This window comes from Scyliorhinus torazame, chromosome 19, assembly GCF_047496885.1.
Source record: "Scyliorhinus torazame isolate Kashiwa2021f chromosome 19, sScyTor2.1, whole genome shotgun sequence".
NCBI lineage: Eukaryota > Metazoa > Chordata > Chondrichthyes > Carcharhiniformes > Scyliorhinidae > Scyliorhinus > Scyliorhinus torazame.
Window position 1 is genome coordinate 127,530,943 of NC_092725.1, and position 24,784 is coordinate 127,555,726.

The following is a 24,784-nucleotide window of genomic DNA, read 5'->3' on the forward strand; positions in this document are numbered from 1 at the left end:
TTCTGCAGCAAAGAGGGATGATATCTTAGAAGGTCCCTCAAATGAGGCCAGATGGGTAGAACTTTGAAACGAAAAGGGCTAATCACGTTTCTGGGAGTGCACTATAGGCCCCCATACAATCAGGGAGAGATAGAAAGGCAGATATGAAAGGGTGCCCCAATCTCTAAGTGAGCTTCTGGGTGTCCCCCCCCCCCCCACTCATGACCAATGTCAACCCCCACAAACATGGGCATTAACCCACAACCCCCCCCCCCCCCCCTCATGTGAGGACACCCTGCTAGCGAGGCCTCTGGGGGTCCCCCTGTTCAGTCCACCCCAACACACTTACAGGCAGGCCCCTCCTTCCAGGACCCCCACCAATCACACCCCCAATCTCCCAGAGGCCCCTTCTTACTTGCCGTGCATCTCTAACCCTCATACCCCCCCCGCACCCTCCTTTCATGGGGCATGGCCCTACTCTTGACCCTTGACAGTGCCACAGTGGCATCTGAGCACCCTTGCCCTGGCAGTGCTTCTGCTGGCTTGGCAGTGCCGCTGAGGCACCTTGGCAGTGCCATGGTGGCAGTGCCAGCCTGCCAGTGCCAAGATGACTGTGCTCCGGGGCCACCCTGCCCTACACCTGACCACCCGGGAGCCTCCGATGGCCTGGGAGCCCCCTGGCTGCCATTCTACCAAGTCCACGTTTGTGTGGACCAGTGCTGAACGGCTCCTGGCTGGAGGCCAAAGATCCTGGGAAGTAGGCCTTAAGTAGATTCCGGGCCTACTTACGCAAGCGCAGCTTGGTCCCCCCCATTGTGGGTGGGTTCCTGATCCCGATGCCTTGCGGGACTTGGGCAGATCCCATGAGACATCCTGGCTGTTGGGAAGCCCACGGGAGGCTTCACCCAGCATCCACCGGCCATGCCGCGCTCACAAGTCAGGTTTTGCTCTCTGCAGTTTAGTTAGAAAAAGATGAACAGTCTTTAAAGCTGTGAAGACTTGTCTGAGAGCAGGAGGGAGCTAAAACAAGCCAGTTGAAACAGCTTTGGAAGACATACAGCAAGAATTGCTGACAGGAGTCACATTTTTACTGTAAAGCAGTATCAAAAGATATATTTTTCAAAGAATAATTCTGTAAAGCAAATGTTCCTCTGTGCCATTGATATTAAGGTGGATTGAGAGCTGATATGTTTTTTCCTTGTTTTAGTGGGAATAAAGTTAGCAATTAAGGGTATTGAGCAGTGTTGTTTATGGGTTAATTGTAAGCTATATTATGGTGTGATGTGAAAGATTTTAATACTGTGTGAGTAATAAAGTTTGTTTTAATATACCATATCCCTATTTCCTTGTGCAACCACCCTGGAGCGAAATGTCCTTTCCTCACAGTCGTACAAAATTAAAGTAAAATATTGGGCTTTCAGTCCAGTACCTTAGCCACTGTTGGGGTCTGGTCTGGGATCATAATGACTATTACTAATTGATATTAATGATTAGATGGAGAAGCTCAATGCTAACAGATTACCAAAATCCCCTTTTCACTCTCCATGGTTGCATATCTTTAAATAACTGTGACACAGCAAGGAATCAATCACATGGAGTTCATTGTGTGGGTGGAGCTGAATAGAAATATATAACCAGGGCTAACCCTGGAATTTCAGATGGGAATGACTATGCAAGATCGATCTGGCAGATCGATCTACTGCGTGTTTTCCTCGCAATATTACGGAACTTATAATCTTGTATCTCTGAATTCTGCTGTTGATCATCAGAATATATTGAATTACTGTGGGATATTTGGTTGCTCAATGCTAGCATTTTCCGATATGTTTATTAATCAGTCAGATTTCCGATATATTTGATTATTTCAAGAAAAGGTCAATAGAGGATTGCCACCATGGAGACACTGTACAAGACCAAATTAATAACTAGTGAACAAAGACTTCAAAGGGAAATTTCGGTAAGTGCTTATGTACTAAAGTTAGAAGTGAAATAATAGACACATTAGCTTGACGTTATTAGAAATTGAATGAATGAGCATGGCGGATAGAAATTTATCTCCGAATTAATCTGTTATTTTGTATTAACTTGGATAGAATCATCCCTTCTTGTAATAATCTAAATATATATTTCCCACTGAAATATGTTGAAGAATTTTAATGAAACGTGGTGAAGGAGGTTCTCATTTACATCAGCAATTTCTTGAGCTTCTGAACCGTCCGTCACAATTAAAATAGTGAAAACATGAAAAGTGGAATGAGGTGCTATGATAATTATTCATGCAGAATTATCTTGGAATCCACTCCTTCATGCAGCTTAAGCCTCACTCAGCAACCAACTCTGAGATCTAACTCAATACAGACTAGTTCGGGATAGAAAATAATCATCATAGGATATGTCAGATCACCCAGATAGTCAGCTTTTTATCTAAAGTGAGGAAAATAAAATATATGTCATTCTGTACATTTTACGTTTTTTTTTTAACTATAGGTTCATCAAAATCATAGAATGTTAGGGTTGATGTATTTGTTTGCATAAATATACAGCTGATTATTAAGATAAAAGCAAATGACTGCGGATGCTGGAATCTGAAACAACAGAAAATGCTGGACAATCTCAGCAGGTCTGACAGCGTCTGTGGAGAGAGAAGGGAGCTTAACGTTTCGAGTCTGGATGACTCTGTGACTGCAGAGTCATCCAGACTCGAAACATTAGCTCCCTTCTCTCTCCACAGATGCTGTCAGACCTGCTGAGATTGTCCAGTATTGCCTGTTTTTATTGTTGAAGCTGATGATTAAGGTGGCTATCAGTTTCAAAATCTTTAAAGTGTGTTACTTTACATTAGAAATGGTATGAACAGTTTCAAATTTGGAAATATATTCACAGAGCCATGTCACGTTGCACAAAAGACCATCAATAAGATCACAGGAGATATTGAGATTAACAGGTAAGATTAAAAGTCTATGAAAGTACAGAATAGCAGATGGAATGAACAATGTTATTTTACAATCCATATGCTCACAAATGCAGACATTATTCTTATGTGGAAAAGTGAGCTCCAGTAATTTATACTTCCCTTGGAGTTGTGTGGAAGATGTGTAATGGATTGTCAGAGCAAGGACGCTTTCAATGTCAATGGAAGAATGATGGGGGAGAGATTTGCACTGTGTGTAACAAGATAAAAAGAACAGATTTATGATAGGGTGGTACGGTGGCACAGTGGTTAGCACTGCCGCCTCACAGCGCCAGGGACCCGGGCTCATTTCCGGCCTCTGTCTGTCTGGAGATTGTACTTTCTCCCCGTGTCTGCGTGGGTTTCCTCCGGGTGCTCCGGTTTCCTCCCACAATCCAAAGATGTGGAGGTTAGGTGGATTGGCCATGCTAAATTGCCCCTTAATGTCCAGGGATGTGCAGATTAGGTTTTGGGTTACGGGGATAGGGCGGAGTGGATGTGCGTGAGCAAATGGGTGGAGTGCTCATTCGAAGGGTCAGGGCAGATTCGATCGGCCGACTGGCCTCCTTCTGCAGTGTAGGGATTCGCTGACTTTGTTACACATCCTACCAAAATTTTCACCCGATGTGAATGGTCACAATTGTGCAACAAGTCAGCTGAATAACTTGCACAGACAATGTAAAAATGCATAGATTAGAGATGCCATTTTCAGAAAATATGGAGCTAAATAGAGATGCAATTTTCAAATATTTTGTGATTATTTTGCTTCAGTATGGTTTTATACTTCCACGCTTGCCAGAAATTTGACGAGATAGATTTTTGACTGCAGTTTTCATTTTCTGACAGTTTCCATCAAAATGGTAATCTTATATTCCTGTCACATTTCTTGAGGGGATTATTTCAGCTCTGTTGCACACCCACCCTGATGCTGTTTTCAGAATTTATTTTATGATTACGTAAGCACTCAAGATATTATTTCTGACTGAATTAATCTGAAATAGTCACAATAGGAGATAGATAAGTAGCTAAGAGAAATGCATGGAATCGCACTCCAATAGAGAATTCATTGATACTATAATTAATTGAACGCTAAAATACTCGGGGATCAATCTCGAATCTGTTATAGTATAAACTGATAGTGAGTTGTCAGCCTTTTATCCATCTCTTCTGCCTCCCTTGGTCCGTAACCGTCCTCGTCGTGTAAACACCGTCCTCTTACTGAACAGTGTGGCCAGCCCTCTAGCTCTACCGATTGCATGAATGATAGGTCTCTCCAACCCAGCCCTTTCTTACCCGCAGTCGATCCTTCTCCCTCAGGTGCGTTTCTTGGAGGAAGACTATGTGGGCCTTCATATTTTCCAGGCGAGCGAAGACTGGATCATTTCACTGGGCCGTTAAATCCCCTGATGTTCCAGATGACTATTCTGATGGCGGGTTCTGTCCTCCTCCTCCTGCGGGATCAACCATACTTACCTTGTGGATGCACCCCTGCACTCCGGGGTTTCCCATCCAAAATGGACGGGGTTACTGAACTCATCATGAGGCTGAGTCCCTGTGCTCCGGGGTTCTCTTTGTCCAGGGGCCACCCAGCCTGGCCTCCAACTATATATGTGCCACATGGGTGAGCCCCTGCACTCCGGGGTTTCCCTTAGTTTGGGGACTCTCCAAAGTGGCTCTTTGTGGTGCCTTTGTGTTCCTTGCTGCCATATGCAACCTGCTGTAGCCAGCCTAGCGCCCTTTCCCTCTTGTCCCTTTGTTTTCCCTTCGGATTCCCTCCCTCCCTTGCCCCTACTGTTGTCCTCTTCCTCCATTCACCCCTCTTACTACTACCCCCAGTAGTGGCAGGAGATGAGCCGTGGCCCCTCCCCCTTCGCTCGTACCTCCTGACACTAGCTTTCCCACGAGTGAGGGGGTTCCCTCCTGGGGTCGGACTAAACCCCCCCCTTTGCCCGCTGCACGTCTGTTCCCCCTTCCTCCTCCCCCTCTCCTTTTTATTTGATTTAAAGTGCCCAATTCGTTTTTTTTCCAATTGAGGGGCAATTTAGCATGGCTAATCCACCTACTTGGCACATCTCTGGGTTGTGTGGGTGAGACCCATGCAGATACGGGGAGAATGTGCAAACTCCACACGGACAGTGACCCAGAACCCGGGTCCTCGGTGCAGTGAGGCAACCGTGCTAACCACTGCGCCACCGTCCCACCCTTCCTCACCCTTTCCTGCACCCTGCTGCTCTTGCCTTCTCCTTTCTGAGCCTTGGCTCTCACATTCAAACTGAGGCGATGCAACCCTGCACACATAGTCATTCACAGTCCCAGTGTTGCAGGATGTCTGCTTCATCGCTGGCTCTGCTTCTGTCTCCCTGCCTGTTTCTATGGACAACATCGTCCGTGTCTACAGGGTAGTGAAGTAATGCTCTCTGCCCTGCAAGGTGACCCACAGTTTGGCTGGGTAAAGCATTCCAAATTTCACCCTGTTTCTGTACAGGGCTGCTTCGGACTATTGAAATCTGCCCGGTGCTTGACCAGGTCCGTCCTAATGTCCTGATAAATCCTAATCGAGTGTCCTTCCCAGTTGCAGGACCTTGTCAGCTTGGCCCAGTTCAGGATTCTTTCCCAGTTTTGGTACTTCTGCAATTATGTCCCTTGGCTGTTTCCCGGCCCTGAGCTTTGGCCGGAGTGACTTGTGGGCTCTGTCTATTTCTGGTGTCTTGGAGAAGCTGTCTCTCCCCACCCGGTTGCCCAGCATCTAGGCCACATGTTCTCTGGGGTTCCTGCCCTCGGCTCCTTCCCTTAGGCCCACTATGCCTAGGTTCTGGCACCACAATCGATACTCCTGGGGCGGGATTCTCCGCAATCGGCGCGATGTCCGCCGACCGGCGCCAAAAACGGCGCGAATCAGTCCGGCATCGTGCCGCCCCAAGTGTGCGGAATTCTCCGCATCTTGAGGGGCCGAGCCCTCACCTTGAGGAGCTAGGCCCGCGCCGGACTGATTTCCGCCCCGCCAGGTGGCGGGAAAGGCCTTTGGTGCCCCGCCAGCTGACACGAAACTGACTTTGCCGTGCGGCGCATGCGCAGGAGCGTCAGCGGCCGCTCACGGCATCCCTGCGCATGCGCAGTGGATGGGGTCTCTTCTGCCTCCGCCAAAGTGGAGACCATGGCGAAGGCGGAAGGAAAAGAGTGCCCCCACGGCACAGGCCCGCCCGCGGATCGGTGGGCCCCGATCGCGGGCCAGGCCACCGTGGGGGCACCCCCCGGGGCCAGATCGCCCCGCGCCCCCCCAAGACCCTGGAACCCGCCCGCGCCGCCTTGTCCCGCCGGTAAGAGAGGTGGTTTGATTCTCGCCGGCGGGACAGGCATTCCAGCAGCGGGACTTCGATCCATCGCAGGCCGGGGAATCGCCGGGGGGGGGGGGGGGGGGGGGGGGGGGAGCGGCGGCGTCAACCGGCGCGATCCCCACCCCCGCCGAATATCCGGTGCTGGAGAATTCAGCAACCGGCGGGGGCGGGATTCACGCCAGCCCCCGGCGATTCTCCGACCCGGCGGGGGGTCGGAGAATCCCGCTCCTGATCTTCGAGCTTTCCCTCTAGCACCCCTTGAGTAGCCACCAAACGTGCTACCTCTTTTTCCAGTGAGCGATCCAGTCCCTCTGGTCAGTTGAAGCCTTTTCCAGCTCCCTTATGGTTGCCCCCTGTGAATCCAACTGTCTCTCCACCTTTTCCAGGGCTGCCTGCATGGTGATCAGCGTTCCGCCATCTTGACCATTGCCCTCATATTGACTTTAATGGCCTCCTTGAATTCCTGGAGTTCCTTTGTAACCAATTCCCTCCACCCGCTTGCCGGGGGGGGAGCTTGGTGCACCACCTGGTCGTCCCTCTCGGTCGGCCGTGATTGGTTTTGTCGCCCTGTGTGTTTGCCACCTCCCTGGTTCGCCTCTCCAGGCCTTTGTTGCCTTTTCCTTTTTTTCGACCCTGCTCAGCATGACTCGTCTTGCTGTTGTTGGAGGAGGGTGAGGGAGTGTTTCTTTCCGATTCAAGCAGGCTGTTTTGAGTTTAAAGTGCCTAAATCCAAATTCTTAGGAGGAGAGCCACCTTTCGTAAATCCGTTCAACACATCCCCATCACCAGAAGTCATTAATCAATAATTCTTAGAAAAATACCCAAAGACTTTGGCCCTCAGCTGTCCAGTAATTACAGTCACCAGGTTTGTAAATTTAATTAGAATTACTTTTTATTAATAACAAGAACTATAATGACATATGCAGCAAATTCAACTAGTTAACTATTATCTCATTCATAACCCCCACTTTAACCTACCCCACCCGCTATACACACATACACAGACAACAAACAAACACAGAGGGGAAGAGAGAGGTGAAAATAATAAGTAAAAGGGTAAAGAGTCTGTTTCAGATGGTTGTCTTTAAGCACTCTACCCTCCACACCAGGCTTTCAGGTCGAGGTCTCTGTTTTCCAGTCTGTAAGGTTGTAACTTTAGATTCATTCAGGTTTCTCAGTTTCAGAAATACAGGAGCTTTCCTGGAGAAAAACCAGGGTGAAAGAGAGGGAGAGAAAGAAAGAGAGAAAGCTGGTCCTTGTATCTCAGTGTCCAGTCACCAACTCTGCTTTCGTTCGGTCTCTGGCAGGACCCAATCAACTCTGCTTTCCTTAGGTCTCAGACAGGACCCAATCATCACCTGTTGCCAGGCAGAATACAGCCTTTTGGCCAATTCATTGGCCACCAGCCAACCAATCAAACTGAGTCCCACCCATTTCTCAGGTGCCACAGAGTCTGAGTTCTGCTGTTCGAAAGCTAGCACCATATATTATGCTGCAACGTTTGGAATTCCTCATTCTCTCTGCTGCTTGACTTAAAGACACATGTCCATTAAGCATCCATGGATCAAAATGATAATGGGAAAAAAATAAAGGGCAAATAAGGAAATCAACAGGAAGGACCCTGACACGTTATATTCCTTCCCTGAGAACAGGTTGCCTAAAAATACTTTGGGCCAAATTTTCAATCCATTGGTAAGGTAATGGGCAAAATTTCACCAGTTTTGAATTCTCTTGTAAGTTCAAGGAAAAAACATGTTTCAAGCCGGAATCATATGCTCAGAATTGACATTTCACTTCAAAATATTTTAGATGATTTATTGGCCGCTTCAAAGCCGCATCTCAGTGGGGTGACAGAGACAAGGGCATGCATGAAAACATCAGTTCCTCATCTTCCAAAAATCCACTGTACAGTCCTTCAAAAGAATGTCGTCAAAGGAAGTGAAGTGCCATTTTCTAGTATTGTTGACTTCTTTATGGAAAGGAAGAAAACTCTCAAATTGAATGGATTTCATTGGCAGAGGACCAATATCGCTGTGCCCAGCAATGTCCCTTTGGTAATAAGGTAGGATAATTCAATTGCTACTTTTAATAATCTGAAAATCTATCCGAGTTTTCAATGTTTTATATTCCAATATAAGTATACTCCAAAGGATTACTGTTCTTCCTTTAAGCAGGGAATGCCAAAATGAGAGCGGTAAGGTTCATTTTGGGATATTCCTTTAATAGCAACACTTACTAATTACTCTTTTCTTTCCTTTTTAAAAAATTTAGAGTACCCAATTCTTTTTTTTTTCCAATTAAGGGGCAATTTAGCGTGGCCAATTCACCTACCCTGCACATCTTTTTGGGCTGTGGGGGTGAGACGCACGCAGACACTGGGAGGATGGAACTTTTAATGAAAACTACATTAATGACTGAAACATACTCAATTATTGAGCTTAAATCTTATTCCATAGAATCCCTACAGTGCAGAAGGAGGCCATTTGGCCCATCGAGTCTGCACCGACCCTCTGATAGAGCACCCCACCTAGGCCCCCCCCACCCCCACCCTCCCCCGCCCTATCCCTGTAACCCTGTAACCCATCTAACCATTGGCACTAAGGGGCAATTTAGCATGGCCAATCCATCTAACCTGTGCATCTTTGTGACTGTGGGAGGAAACCGGAGCACTCGGAGGAAACCCACGCAGACACGGGGCGAATGTGCTAACTCCACACAGTCACCCAAGACCGGAAGTCACCCAAGGCCGGAACCCGGATCCCTGGCGCTGTGATGCAGCAGTGCTAACCACCGTGCTGCCTTTATTGAGTCAGTTTTACTGTAACAAGCAACAGCTTGATTCCGATCACAATTGAGCATATAGAATGTAATTAATGCACTAATAAGAGATGTACATAGCTGGACCGTAATATTTTAAAAGCATTTATTTGCATGAAGAACATATTTGAATAAAAGTGTCATTTTCTTTTTTTGAATTTTCTGCAGGGCTCATAAGAAATCTGAGGTACTCTACAAACAAATGTAGATTACGTACATTAATTGATACATTTTTAAAAAGATGAATAAAGAAAATGACTGCTTATGATTGGTTTGAGTTTTGGCAGGAATTGTCAAAAGTGAAGTGTATAATAAGCAGTGATCAACTTTCTGTTACACTGTACTCGTTTCAGGAGCTATGGGAGTCGGACTTGTGAGAATGTGGAGGATGCTGAAAAGCGTACGGGAAATGGAAATGGGAGAAAAGTTTGTGGTTTGGGATCCAGCACAGTCAGGTTTGTACTGTTCAGCCTTGCTCATTTAATGACGTGACCATTGTATGTTGTGGCCCAACTCACTGATGTATCCATTCATATGTAAATGGGAGCAAATATTAATAGTTTCTCTTTTAAAATACGGGAAACAACACAACTGAGTGGAAGACTACAAAACGTCAATGTTTATTTATGTATTTCGCAGGAACATTCTGCAACATTCAGCAGAAGAATCAACATATAAAAATCCAAATTGTGCTGAATTAGCAGATGACGTTGAAGGGGATAGTTCATCTTTGCAACACTATCCTGGAGCATTTTCACCCAAATGCCAAAGAGTAAATTCATTTTAATGGAGAATTATACTTGTTTGTTGGTATATTTTCTGCTGCTATTGATTTTTTTTGTCCAATTGAATTATTTTGCTAATTATTTTAAAAAGTTATGGTTAAGGTTTTTATCACCTCTTGACCTCAGATTAGTGGGCTACGTTTCCCATAAATAGGCGGGATTCTCCGTCCGTCCCCCCCGCACCTGTTTTCTGGCGCGGTGTGCCCCCACCGGCAGCGTGATTCTCCGTTCCGGCAGCAGGCCAATGGGGTTTCCCATTGTGGGCACCCCCACGCCATCGGGAAATCCGCGGCCGTGAGTGCGCTGCCGGCGAAGCGGAGGATCCCGCTGACGGAGAATCCAGCCCCAGATCTTTTATGAATTGAAACCCGTGTCTAGCTGGCTGTTGTATAGGGTTAACACACCCAAGATTAACACTTAATCCCAGTAAATTGGCACAGGATGTCCGTACATCTTCTGACCATTTCAAAGGGGGGAAACATTCACAGCATTGGACCACTTGGCACAGAGTGGCTATTAAATAAATCTACGAGTTAATACATCAATCCGAATATTATTTACTGCAACCTATACCAGAATTGCTCATTTCTAGTATATGCAACTGGGATGATGGTTTGAAACAGATTGTTGTCCCCCCCGTAGCATTTCTTGTCAAACTATTTTTTTTAAAAAATGGTCTGAATTTTACTTGATATGCCGGAGGAATGGGATGGTAGGAACCCTCAAATAGGAGACTTGCACTTACTGCCTTACTCCTGCTACAATCCCACCCCCCATCAATCGCCAATGGACAAGGATGGTGTAGATGCCTGCCTGAATAAGGTAGAAACCTCAGTAAATGATACAAATGTGGGTCCTGTGATGTAAAATACACGTGCTCCTTATTTCCCTGCTGGCACTGGGAACGGGATTCTGGTTGCCAGTGATCAGTGAGAGGAAAAGCCTCATTGAATCAGCCAGAGCCTCAAATCCCTGGGGGTGAAGAATACCCATTAGTCTCTCTGTGATGACGTTCTGTGTACTTTGGAATCCAGTTGACGTTATTTGCTCCAGGCAGCCCTCCAGCACCTGCAGCCCTTCCTTCGCTGCCTCCACGTCAGGCTGGCTCTCTCGAGAAGTAGAGGAAGGTCTCTCAGTGTGCGTTTTCACACAGCTTGCTTATTCCTGATCATTCCTCCATTAAAACAGAAGAATGTATGAAAGCATGAACTGTCAACAGCCTTACCTTTCAGATTGACACATTCTGTTGTGAACGAGCTGTGACCACCATGTTGGGGTCCACTCTAACAAGGTTTAAGAATAGGAAAAGTGATTTGCAGCTTGACAACAATGACAAATCTCATGACTTTCTGTCTGGCCGTAACATGCGATATTGTGGGTTTCCTTCCAACTGCTGCAATACTACGCCAAGTTACAAGAACGAATTGGAATCCCAGGACGTTCACTTTCAGTGTGGAGTTTGCACATTCTCCCCCTGTCTGCGTGGGTCTCACCCCCACCACCCAAAGATGTGCAGTGTAGGTGGAATGTCCACACTAAGTTGCCCCTTAATTGGAAAATTAAAAAACAAAATACCAGGGCGCAATTCTCCCCCCAAAACTCTAAATGTGGTCTCCAGCAAGGAAAGCAGTGCGATTCCTGGTGGGTGGGTCGGCACCGTCCGGATCGCAATCCACCCGCACTTAGAAATTTTTTGGAGCGACGTGTTTTGCACCGCATTGAGGGGGGGGGGGGGGGGGGGGCAAACATGCCAGAAAGCCCGATTTCACAGAGATGGGGGGCATCCTGATCTCAAAGTGACAGTAAAGGGCTCAGTCTCCAATCACATCACCCGCATCAGGGCATCAGTGCCCCTCCCACCACCATCTTCACTGGCATCAACTCATTCTCCCCCATCCCCCCATGATCGCTGGCATTGGGTCCCTCCCAATGGGTCACCCTTCAGGCCTCTCCCTCCCTCACCCCCGACCTCTCACTGGCATCAGGCCCCCTCCTCCCCAAACGTCGGTATGAGCAGACCTCCCCCAGGTGGGGCGACACGGTGGCACAATGGTTAGTACAGCTGCTTCACAGCACCAGGGACCCGGGTTCAATTCTGGGGTTGGGTGACTGTGCAGAGTTCGCACGTTCTGTCCGCGTCTGCGTGGGTTTCTTCCGGGTGCTCCGGTTTCCTCCCACAGTCCAAAGATGTGCAGATTAGGTCAATTGCCCATTCTAAATTGCCACATAGTGTCCAAGGATGTGTTCGTTCGGGTTGGGATAGGGCCGCTGCAGACTCGATGGGTTGAATGGTCTCCTTCTGCACTGTATGGATTCTATGATTCCATATGAGCGACACTCTGCTATGAGGTCACCTAATACCCCCACCCCCATGCTCCACATCCCCTCATGCCCCCCCCCTCAGATCACTATTTCAGGCCCCGTCTCTTCCAGGCTCCCTTTCTGGCCTCGGCCTTGCACAGTGCCATGGCACTGCCATGTTCCCGACTACCCGAGGGCCACAATGTCCTCAGAGCTCCCCAGTGTGATCGACACATCTGGTCTCTGGTGATGGAGACCAGTAGTGACTCCCACCGGCTTCACGCTGTGCCGGCAGGGAGGGAATCCTGGGCTCCAGGAGAATCCGGCTTCAAACCGTTCGAGAATATTTAAATTATAATTCGAAGATGCTAATCTGGTTTACGCCCAGCGAGGGCATGAAGCAGAATACACGAGCTGCAGCCAGTCGGGAGCATCCTGTATTGTTCACAGCCCTGTGCAAGTCCTGTTTCGGGGCTCTCCCGCTAATCTCTCGACGTAGCCCGATTTGCGCCGGGCGCATCATGACCGAGAATCACCCCCCCCAATTTCTGAGCGGTGTCACCACTTTCACTATTCGCACTACATTCTCCATTCAGAGGAAACCTCTTCTCAATGTCAAATCCCTGTGGAATATGACAGCGCAATTAACTCTTGTTCTACACTTCAGATGTAGCTGTCCTGGAAATATTGCCAGAATTTCCCTGGGCCAAGTCACTCATATTGCAGAGTTATGGTGTATCACAGATTCTGTACGTCTTATTTCTTTGTTCTTTTTTCGTGAAAACCAGGTAGGACTAAAGGTGGGACGCAAGTTCCGGATCGAACATGGTTACACAGTGGACGATGATGACATCAAAAGCGTGAGAAGCATAAAAAGTGTGAAGAGTGTAAATAGCTCATCGGACTCTGTTGCAAGTACAAAATGGTCAAAGGGGTTTGTGAGAAAACCTGGTGTTAATCAGCACCGATCTTCAGCAACTTATTTTTCAGAAACAGGAAATACCAGGTGACTTGAAGCTCCATTTAGAGGCGATTTCCATTTGAATGAGTCTCAGAATCAGGTTCGAGAATGATGCTCGCGCTGGCCTTGTGGCTCAGTGGTAGCGCCCGTACCTCTGGACCAGAAGATCGGGGTTTGAGCAGTGTGGGAGTATGATTTGTGTGGTTCTCAGCAAGTATGCCCACTCAAAAATTATAGTGCAAGGGTTCCTCAATGAGGACCTTCTCGCAGTCACTGTTATTCTCCACTTGAACGGCAGAGAGCTGAGCGCAATCTCCCAAATGTTGCTGCCGATGGCCTGGGGGATCAGGGCTCCAGATCTGGCTGGGAGGGAGTCGAAAGAATGGGAGCTGCCATTCAGGTGGAATATTTGCTTCCCCGATGGGTTCTAAGTCATACATCATGCATCGACTGCGTAGGTGCATTGAGTATTGTGGCATGATAACAATAAGATTAAGAGAACTGCAAGTCTGAGTATCCGCGGTGCCTATTGGCCTGGCCCTTGTTTGCCTCTGAAAGTACCTGTGCCCTCTCACATTCCTGCGAGTCATTCTCGTCCATCCAATTGGGCATCACTGTACATCCTTCAACCCCAGCCTCCTCACTGTCCTAGTCTGGGTTAGTGATGGAATCCTTAATTGTCAAGGGTCGAATGTTGAGGGCTGGGCATCGGGAGGGGTAGGCTAGCGCCTCCCAGCTGCGGTACCTCCTTTTTATTGTGGGTTTATGGGTTATCTTCTCCTGCGATGAGACAAAGAGGAGATTGTAAGCCAGGTGGCTGACCTGTTGTGGTGGGTGGAGGGTGGGTACAGCAGATGGCATGTGTGGGCACTGCACCTAAACAGGAAGGGGTAGTGCTGAGGAGTGCCAAGAGGGTTTGAGGAAGATGCTGGGGGGTTGGGTGCTGGGAGATGGGGAGTGGATTAATGTTGACATTCCTGGTGTGACAGGCGGGACAGATGCCAGGAGGAGACAGGCGGTCACTCACCCTTGCAGGTTGAATGGGGTCATTCATTTTCTGGCAGCATTGGACGTCGGTCCTCCATGATGTGCTGCTGGCACTGACTGCCTCAGCCACCACACCCCCTCGCTGCTTCGGGCATTCAGGGTGGCCCACCTCTCATCCACGGCATCCAGGAGCCTGTTCAGGTTTGCTTCCTGGAAGAGATGTGCAGATCTCCACGTTGCCATCCTGGTTGAACAGGAGTGAATGCAGAGGGATCGTTTAACTGCAGATCCGCCAGACTTATCACATTTTGAATCATTTCTTTCAGTTTCTGGGTGGAATATTCCCCCCAAAATGGCAAAGTGCCAGTTTCGGATTGAAAACCGGCATGTTTCTCCTCAGACTACACGGGGGGCAACACTGGTCTCAGAGCCCCCAGTGTGGTCCTCACATTTGGTCTTCATTTTTGGAGACCAGTAGTGATTCCCGCCGACGTCACGTCATTCCGCTGGGTGGGAACATCTGACGGTCCCGGAAGATTTGGTGTTAGGCCAGCCGATATTGAATATTTAAATATGTAACAATTTGCGGTATTGATATGTCACCAGTGGAGGACAGGGAAGATGTCATTCTGAGATCTCCCCGTCACAAATCCCGCTATGGCCCTCTTGCGCGAATTCCCGGCCACAACAGGATTTGCGCCGGGGGGTAACGGAAAATCGGCCTCACTTACATTATTCCTTTGGCTCTTCCATGCAGCACAGTTTTTAAAGACCACGATGAAAGGTTAAGGTTTTTATCACACAGAAGATTTTCCTGATTATCAGAACTTATCAAAGAGCCAGTCAAAAAGGCTTGTTTAGTTCTTTTTTTCCTGGTACAGTTTTCCCACCACCATGATGTCGCAGAGCCAGAGGCCAACATGTTTTGCTATGCAACTGAAGTAACTGCTGCATTAGTCATTTCTGTTGGCAATCACGCAGCTCCACGGGGCCAAATGATTTTTTTAGGCGCAAGATTGCGGTAACGGTGGTTATGCGACGTTTTTTTCTGTTTCTTATAAATTTAGAGTACACAATTAATTTTTTTCCGATTAAGGGGCAATTTAGCATGGCCAACCCACCTATCCTGCACACCTTGGGTAGTGGAGGCGAAACCCACGCTAACACGGGGAGAATGAGCAAACGCCACACGGATTGTGACCCAGAGCCGGGATCGAACCCGGGTCCTCGGCGCCGTGAGGCAGCAGTGCTCACCACTGTGCCACCTCCTGCCCTTGGTGGTTATGTGACTTGATTGGTAAATCAGAAGCTGGACGAATAATCCATAAATTCATAATTCTAAACCCCCTAGTCACCAGTTTGAGAATTTGAATTCAGTTTTTGAAAATCGCTAGCTGTGACTATAAAGCTGAACCTAAAGTTGCTGGATGTCATAAAAAAACAACTTTTTCACTTCTGTCATTTCTGCCACTTAGCGCTGCTGCCTCACAGCGCCAGGGACCCCGATTCGATTCCGACCTCGGGTGACTGTCGGCGTGGAGTTTGCACGTTCTAAACGTGTCTGCGTGGGTTTCCTCCGGGTGCTCCGGTTTTCTCCCACAGTCCAAAGATGTGCAGGTTAGGTGGATTGGCCATGCTAAATTTCCCCTTAGTGTCCAAAGATGTGCAGGTTAGGTTAAGGGGATGGGGCGGGGGAGTGGGTCTAGGTGAGGTGCTCTTTCAGAGGGTTGGTGCAGACTGGATGGGCCGAATGGTCTCCTTCTGCACTGTAGGGATTCTATGATTGAAGAAAACCTACTGCCCTTTACCTGGTCTAAATGTGACTCCAGCCCGCATGTGGTTAACCTTTAAGTAACAGGCTACTCAGATACAGAAAACTGCTGTCAGTGGCCCACTTTTCAAGGTAAATGGTGGGTGACAAATGAACGCCAGCCTTGCCAGTAATAAATGGCGAAAGACAAACAGATCAACTATGATGGCGGAGCAGGCCCGAGGGGCCGAGTGCCTACTTCTGCTTCTATTCTGTATGTTCGCATGGCTCCTATGTGCTTTTCCCTCATACAGATGCAGAACATTCTGTTTGTTAGTGAGGAACTAGGGGGAACACCTCATTGTAAACAACCTTAAAACGATCAAATTAATCGTCAATTTCAGAATGAAAAATAGCTCTCTGCACATCATTCCCGGTTTCCAATACTGATTGGGAGCCTATTATAAAGTGGGTGAGTTCGCACAAATAATGGAAGAATTCCTAAACTACTGTTGGTGTTTCGGCCTAGGGTGTGTCGCTCAGGTCTAAATGTAAAAGGTGCCAGCTGCCCCAAACACTCCACTGCTCCTTCAGTAAGAAAACTGAAGTCTATCTCGAGTAAAAGATGTGATCCGCCCGTGACAGACAGCAGCTCCAGGTACCAAAATAATCTTTTGTTTGGAGTTCATTTTTATGAAAATGTTCAAGGCTGTGGTAATTTAGTTGCTGTTCAAAACATTAATTGTTCTTTCTTCAAAGGGTAATTTAGTTTCACTAGATTTGTCAGGCTGATCTGAAAATAAATTGATGCTGAGGTCTTTCCTTTCCCATACACTGTTTCCCGGTGACTATTACTCTGTGGCTGTCACAGGTAAAATGGTGTTTTGCACAAACCTCATCCGTCACGCTCCCTTCTGATTTACAGCTACTTTGACAGTGCCATACGCATTCTGATTTAAGCACTCGTCCATTTAATTAACCCTCTCATGCCTCTTTATCCAACTTATACAGTCATCGTTCTAAAGGGTAGGGAGCCAGCAAGCATCGCCATGGATACAGTCAACACTTGGGAGACGCTTGAGTAGTATTGGAAGGGAAACATCCACCCATTGCTTCCCAAACATGATCCAAATTCTGAGGGAATCTGTGATTTTAATACTGTAGCTTTAGGGTGGAACCATAGTTCAGGCATTGTAGCTATTGGTTTGTCCTTGATGTTCGCGAAACATGTAATCAATTATGGCAAATTATGGTGTGTAAGCTGTGGTTAAAATCTCTCATTGTCCTGTTACATAATTCTCCATGGCTGGTGTTTAATGAAAAGGTGTTTTTTTTTTTACATTTACCCTTTCGCAAGATGCAGCTGTTGCTGGCTGGGCTCTTTCTTAGTTGCTGGCATTTATTGCCCTTGAGAAGGTGATAGTGAGCTGCCTTCTTGGTCCACTGCAGTCTATATGGTGCAGGTACATTCACAGTGCTGTTAGGAGGGGAGTTTCAGGATTTTGACCCAGCGACAGTGAAGGAACGGCAATGTAGTTCCAAGCCGGATTGCTTGAAGGGTTCCCATGTGTCTGCGGACTTGTCCTTTTTCTGAGTTACCAAGCCAGGGCTCAGAGTGTGGGTCAGGGGCGAACCCCTAATCCAGCTCCTCGCCTGCTCCAAAAACCAATTCAAATTGAATCCAATTCATGGTCCCCACAAGAGAGACATACCAGATCTGAGCCAAAGGCTCAATCTACATTACACATGATTTTGGCCTGGAGATCGTGGGTTTGCAAGTTAATCCTGTGAAGAGCCAGGTGAGGAAAATGGAAAGATAGAGGTACAGGGAAAAGTCACAAATACGCAGAAAATCAGAAAAGGGAAAACTAACTTTGTTTACAATTCCAACAATTGCTTTGTATCTTCCCAATGCCATTGAATAGTTCAGAAATAGCACAGACCCAGGACCCAGTGAGATGAGTCTGACTATGCAGAGCGGAGTAAGGTTGGAAATTGCGGAGACATCCACCTGAACGCTCCAACCACCTTGGCTGGATTCTCCCAAAATGGGACTATGTCCCCACGCCGGCGGACTAACGCTGGAGATTTACTCCAGAGATTCCTGGAAAAAAGATCAGCTAATTCACTGCCCTGCAGGGGACCAGCAGGGACCCAGAGTAAATCTCACAGCTTTAGCTGCGGATACGGGCCCCCGCACTTCCGGTTTGGAGTCTGCGTATGCGCAAGGCGGCCGCCTCTAGCGGCCACGCCGAGCTCCATGGCGGACTCAGACCGCGGAGCCAGATGCAAAAATTAGACCCCACCCGACCGGTCGCGCACCTGAGCATCTAACCGTGCGTATCTAACCCCCCGGCCACCTATAAGGCCTCTCCCGGCGTCCGATCCCCCCGCCCCCCCCACCAGAGCGGCCGCAGACTGAGCCTTGTAGCCACCTAAAATGGCTGATTCCCTATTAATTTGGCCAAAACCCGATTTAAAATGGCTAACCGAAAAGGCTGATGGGAAAAACAGCCAACAGGACACAAACGGACAGCTGCAGACAGAATAGCGTATTCGGCTCTGGGGAAGTCGGCCCAGATCGATACTCAAGACTATTAGCAGCACATCAACCCAGACATCTGCAGTTTAATCGGCTATCCCCGGGAACAATTGCAACATATTAGCAATTGAATGCCGGACCAGACCTGTCGGCGCCTGCAGTGGCCGAAACAAAGACAGGTGAACGACCACCCCCCGATCGAGGAATCGGCCCGTTATTGAACATATCAAACCCAGTGATTGGGAACAAGTCCAATCACTTGGGACTCAGGGTCAAGGGTCGCCCCGAGAGGCGGGAGCCCCTGGGCCCTATAAAGTGAGGGGCCAAGTTCAGATCGCGCTCTCTCTCCCTTCTTCACCTGCTCGAGACCTTCGCAAGAACATCGACCAGAAACAGTAAGTCTGACTCCAGCGATCGCTACCCGATAAAGACTTCTAGCTATCGACCCGTATCAGCCTTTTTGAATCCCGCGGGCCAGATCCGATTCGATAAGTCATTTGTTTCCCTGACCTGGTGGGCCCTTCCTAAAGTTAAGTATTGGCCAGTAGTGATAGGTTTCTATATAGATAGTAGGATTATTGAGTAAGCATTAATTGTTGTATATAATAAATGACCGTTGATTTCAATCTTACTAAGCAGTGTGCTGACTTAATAATCATAACTCGAGCTTGAACCACGTGGCGGTATCAGAAAGATACCTGGCGACTCGTGAGCAAAGGTGACATAATCAGAGGTAATAAAACTAAGGCTAAAAAGAGCAACATAATTGGTGACTCCGCCGGGACCCGACATAGAAGTGGAAAACCACTCCGGGAGAACCCCAGAAATTTGAATAGAATCCAATTGGAAGCAAAAAAAAAAACCCACAAGTGTTCAAGCGGTTTTGGTTAATAATTCACAGTTCGGAGGTGTGTGTATGCATGCGTAACTAACAGGGTTATAAGGTAAAACTGATAGATTTTTGTTGCGTCAAAACTGTCAGCAGTCTGTATTTTCGGAAATTAGCGCAAGCCGTACCCACACCTACGACACCACCTTAGCCCCCTGTTCCAAATTTGAACGTAGCGAGCAGATAAGAGAGATGGCCATGCAGGCAATGCAACGCCTCATGAACCCCGAAGAATTTGCGGTCGCACCGATCAGCAGCATTAAAGTGGGACAGTGTCCCATTTGGGAAGTGGAAATTCGCAAATTTCTGCAGGGCAAAGGATGGCCCGTGTGGAGCGGTTTCTGCAGTAACGACGACTCAGGTCCCGGAAGTATAGGGCATACTTGGTGGGAGAACATGAGTGAAATCCATAAGAAAAGCTTAGCGAAAGCGTGCAAGCCGATGGCAATCGTGTCCTGCATGGCACAATTGCGAGGCACAGAGGAGGTCGTCAGGACGCTCCGAAAAGAAATAGAAGGCATACATCGTATGAGTAAAATCGATGTATGCGAGATGGAAAAAGAGAACCTGGAATTGAAAAGGCAGTTAGAAGCCAAGGACGAAGAGGTGGCTGACTCCAAATGGGGCCACCAGCCTTGTCTGGTGCATTTAAGCAGTTTCCAATCCCAGTATGAGAAGGCTTATCAGGACACGCAGTGTGCCGTCCTGGTTAAGAAAGAGACAGAGAAGCAGGTGGAGACGCTACAGAAGCAGTGTAGTGATCTCAAGGCAGCCTTGAGAGCGCTCCACGCTGCAACCACGGAACAAAGGCAGAGTACCTTAGACCATGCGAAGTGCCGAAAGCAAATTGCAGACCTGCAAGCAATGCTTTCTATCCAAAAGGGATTCCAAGACACCTTTGGGGAAAGTTTAGAACAGGAAGACGGCCCTGATTGGGAAGAACTGCAAGAGACAGCGCAGAGATATGTTCAGGGAACATGTGCGCAGGGAAAGCCCCAAAGGACGAGAGCACCCCCACCCCCCACACAGCAGGTAATACAGGCTCCCATGGACCCTGTAACAACCCACCGCACCCACAGCAGACGAGGCGGAAGTCTTATATTCCACCCCCCTCACAGTGACCCAATTACGGGACGCGTGTGCTAAAATCACACCATTCCTCCCCGCTTCAGACCCACACCATTTCTTTGCCACCGTCAAACACCAGGCGACCATGTACGGCCTGGATGAGAAAGAGCAGGTAAAGCTCACGGTCCTCAGCTTAGACCCATCAGTCGCAGCAGCCCTTCCCAACCCACAGAATGTAGGAGGATGCACTCTTGCAGAAATGCATACCGCGATCCTGGATGCGATCGGGTATAACCGGGGCGACCCCGTAGACGGTCTAAATAAGTGCAGACAGAAAAAGTCTGAACACCCCACAGCATTCGCAGGACGCTTGTGGATTCACTTTGAAGCCGTTTTCGGAAATGTAGACCGTGCCCATTTGTCCGCAGACAATATGGCCAAATGGACCCGCACCCTTATCTCCCATGCCACGGAAGCAGGACAGAATGCCTGTAGCAATTATGACCCCTCGGAGGAGGCTCATAATGAGAAGTGGGTGGTCAAAAGATTGTCCCGCGTTTGGGAACAAGCGGCTCACAGTAAACCCGCAGCTAGAACCCCTGAGGAAAAACAAGCCGGCGCAGACGTGCAGTCAGTAAGAACCACTCTTCACAACCCTGCCTGGGTAAACGAGGGAAAGAGCAGCCCCCCAGCAAAACCGCAAGAATGCTACAATTGCAGACAATTGGGACATTTTGCCAAAGAATGCAAGGCCCCTAAAAAACCACAGAGAGCCCAACAGACAGGCACCCTCAATAAGAAAAAGGCAGAGCCCATACATAGTGTTAGCGCCCAGTCTGATCAGACAGACTTGACCGGAACGGACTGACGGTGTACAGGCTCCCCCAGCTGGGTCTGCGATACCCTGTGGGATAGTTCAGGACGACCCGTAGTCGCAGCAAAGGTTAGGGGACAGCCAATCGAGCTTCTCTGGGACACAGGAGGGTCCCGCACAACCTTAAATTCCTCCACCCTTGGTAAGGACACGTGGCCCACCACAGCCACTATCACCCTCAGCGGCTTCACAGGCCACTCACAACAGGGACATATCACAACCCCTGTACCCATCCAAATCGGCACCATTAATGCAAAACACCCCGTAGTGTTAGTCAACCTGCCCCCAACAGCAGAGCACATTTTGGGGATCGACTTCATGAATTCTGACCACCTCTCTTTCGATCCAGTCAACCAGTGTGTCTGGAAGATGGCGAAATCGGCTAGAGCCCCCGCAACGCTCAATATAGGGGATTATATGAACAAAATTAGCGCAGTAGGCGAGTTTTGGTTCAACCCCACCACAGTCAGCACGGACCGACAGGTTAGGGCAGTCCTGCAAAAGAACAGGGCAGCATTCGCAACCCACAAACACAACTGTGGACGGATGACCGGTTCCGTACAAATAACAGGACCGGACCCTAGACCCCAAAAGCAGTACGGATTCCCCCTAGAAGCAGAGGGAGAAATCCTAAAGGTTATAGAAAGTTTATTAGAGCAGGGCGTCCTAAGATTGGTAGCCTCAACTAATAATGCCCCGATTTGGCCAGTAAGGAAGCCCGACGGATCATGGCGCTTGACCATAGATTAGCGGGAGCTCAATAAAGTCACCCCCGTGGCAGCCCCCACCGTTGCAACAAGTCCCGAGACCATGCTCAAACAGGGACTCCATGCCCGATATTTCACGGTTTTGGACGTCAGTAATGGGTTCTGGTCCATTCCATTGGCAAAGGCGTGCCAGTATAAATTTGCCTTCACTTTCAGAGCGCAGCAGTACACGTGGACATGCCTGCCACAAGGCTTCCACAACTCCCCCTCCATTTTCCACCGACAGCTGGCAAATGGACTAGCAAAATTTTCTCGCCCCGAATGTCTGGTACAGTATGTAGACGATCTACTACTGCAGACAGACACGAAGGAAGAGCACATTGAGCTTCTGTCCGAACTCCTGGAATTACTACATTCCATTGGCTGTAAAGTAAACCCCAAAAAGGCCCAGATATTGGAAGAGAAAGTGGTATATTTGGGTACTATTATCACACACGGCAAACGCGAGATCGAGCACAAAAGAATTGACTCGATCGCTAAATTGCCCCTTCCCCAACACTTTTCAGCCCTCCGGTCGTTTTTAGGACTGGTTGGCTACTGCCGAAACCACATTGACGGTTTCGCCAACAAGGCAGCGCCCCTCTCAGACCTCCTAAAGAAAGGAGCCCCCTGGGAATGGCTTCCGCAGCATACGGATGCTGTGGAATCATTAAAACAGGCGCTCATAGCCGCCCCCACACTACAAGTTCCCGACCTGCTTTCCCCTTACGCAATAGAGGTAGCGACCACAGACCGCACCCTTTCAGCCGTGCTCCTGCAGGAACGGCACGACCAGTTAAGACCCGTAGCTTATGCCTCCCGAATTTTAGATGCTGTGGAGCAGGGATTCTCAGCCTGTGAGAGGCACCTGCTCGCAGTTTTCTGAGCAGTCCGGTACTTTTCATACATTACCGGACTGAACCCCATCACCATTTTGACCAACACACCCCCACCCAACTTTTACTAGACGGACGACTTAAAGACGGTACCGTCAGCCAAATCCGCGCTGCTAGGTGGACCCTTCTCTTACAAGGACGGGACATTACAGTCAAACGGACCAAAACACACACATACTTAGCGGACAATCTACAGTACCCCGGAACCCCCCATGAGTGTGAAATCATCTCGCCCCACCATAATACAGGCCCCTTTATAGCCAAAACACCCCCCAGAAAACTAGCCACTCCATCTCAGAACCCCCCTCACCCGGACACGTGTGATCCCATTAGGATCTATGTGGATGGATCTTCCACAGTCCTGGATGGGCAACGCATAACAGGTTGTGGGATTTATGTGGAGGACGCGCAGGGACGTGCCCTCGAGGAAATCGCATTAAAATTACCCGGACACTTAGGCACGCAGGCAGCAGAGCTTGCGGCCATCGCTTACGTTGTAGAGCACCCAGATTCCTTCCCCAGCCCAGCAGACATATATTCAGACAGCCTATACGTTTGCAACAACCTCACCGAATTTCTACCCCTCTGGGAAACAAGAGGATTTGTTTCCGCGGATGGGAAACCCCTCCCCTCAGCCCCATTACTCCGCCATATTTTGGGAAAAGCCAAGAACCAGACCTTTGGCATTATAAAAGTCCGCAGCCACCATCGTTCCTTCCCCCCATGAAATGTAAAAGCCGACGCACTGGCTAAGGCAGGATCCAGGCATGGGTATTTTTGGAAGCCCCCCGAGAGCGCCCCACTGAGTGCGCCAGTGAGTGCAGTTCAGGTCGCGCAGACTAGGATCGAAGATCTAGTAGAGGCCCAGAAGCAGGATCGCGCCATCACTGAGATCGTGAAAGGGAAGTTTCCAGCCTCATACGAGAGGTACAGAAATACAATAACCACACATGACGGTGTGGTGCTAAAGGACACCCTTTATGTAGTTCCTGAGCAGCATAGGAACCAAATAATCTGTTTATTCCATGATGGTCATGGACACCAGGGAATCGAACCCACCGCAGCCCACCTCAAACAGCTTTGTAGGTGGCCTAATCTCAAAGAGGATGTATCCCATTACATTGTGAATTGCCTCATCTGCGCTCAGAACAACCCAGATAGATATGCCAAAAAGGCACATCTCAACCACACCTGACCCGTTATCGGCCCCTGGACTAACCTCCAGATCGATTTTATAGGTCCATTGCCCCCTTGCAGGAATGGCTATAAATATGTTCTGGGGTCATGGACATTTTTACAAAGTGGGTGGAAGCATTTCCAGCCCGCACCAACACCGCGAAAACCACAGCCAAAATCCTAACCCACCAAATTTTTACAAGATGGGGACTCCTCCGCAGTATTGAATCGCACCAAGGTTCTCACTTTACGGGACGGGTCATGCAGAACGTCCTCACGATATTTGGCATAACCCAAACATTTCACATTGCGTACCACCCTCAGTCGAGTGGTATAGTGGAGCGCATGAATCGGACCCTAAAAACCACCCTTAGAAAAATGGCCCAGCAAAACAACACCACTTGGGATTCGGTCCTCCCCTTTGCGCTGATGTTTTTGCATAACACTGTTTCCACCTCCACAGGTTTCACCCCACACACCCTCATGACCGGACGCCCCATGAAAGGGACAGAGTACTTGTTGGGTTTAGACCTGACCAGCCCTGAAGTTACGGCCCTCACCCACGAGAAAGCCATTGAACAATTACTTATAAATGTAAAAACGGCTCAGTTAGCAGCCGCTGTTAAACTGGGTACTAAAAGAAAACAGAACAAGGCCTGTTTTGATAAGGCAGTACATGCAACGGAGTATAATATAGGACAACAAGTGATGTTGTCTGTGTATAACCC

The 24,784-nt window shown here is 48.6% G+C and overlaps 1 protein-coding gene across 2 annotated transcripts in view; it reads left to right on the forward strand.

Annotated features, from left to right (window-relative positions):
* LOC140396507 (uncharacterized) overlaps positions 1-24,784 on the forward strand; it is a 42,438-nt gene that overhangs the window by 10,733 nt on the left and 6,921 nt on the right. The window contains exons 2-8 of one of the 2 annotated variants that reach the window (XM_072485194.1): positions 1,849-1,936; positions 2,863-2,923; positions 8,074-8,326; positions 9,435-9,536; positions 9,721-9,853; positions 12,956-13,173; positions 16,395-16,523. In XM_072485194.1, the coding sequence (XP_072341295.1) occupies positions 1,874-1,936; positions 2,863-2,923; positions 8,074-8,326; positions 9,435-9,536; positions 9,721-9,853; positions 12,956-13,173; positions 16,395-16,523 (959 nt within the window). In that variant the 5' untranslated portion in view covers positions 1,849-1,873. The remainder of the gene's footprint in view (positions 1-1,848; positions 1,937-2,862; positions 2,924-8,073; positions 8,327-9,434; positions 9,537-9,720; positions 9,854-12,955; positions 13,174-16,394; positions 16,524-24,784) is intronic. The other variant, XM_072485195.1, reaches the window with a different exon arrangement.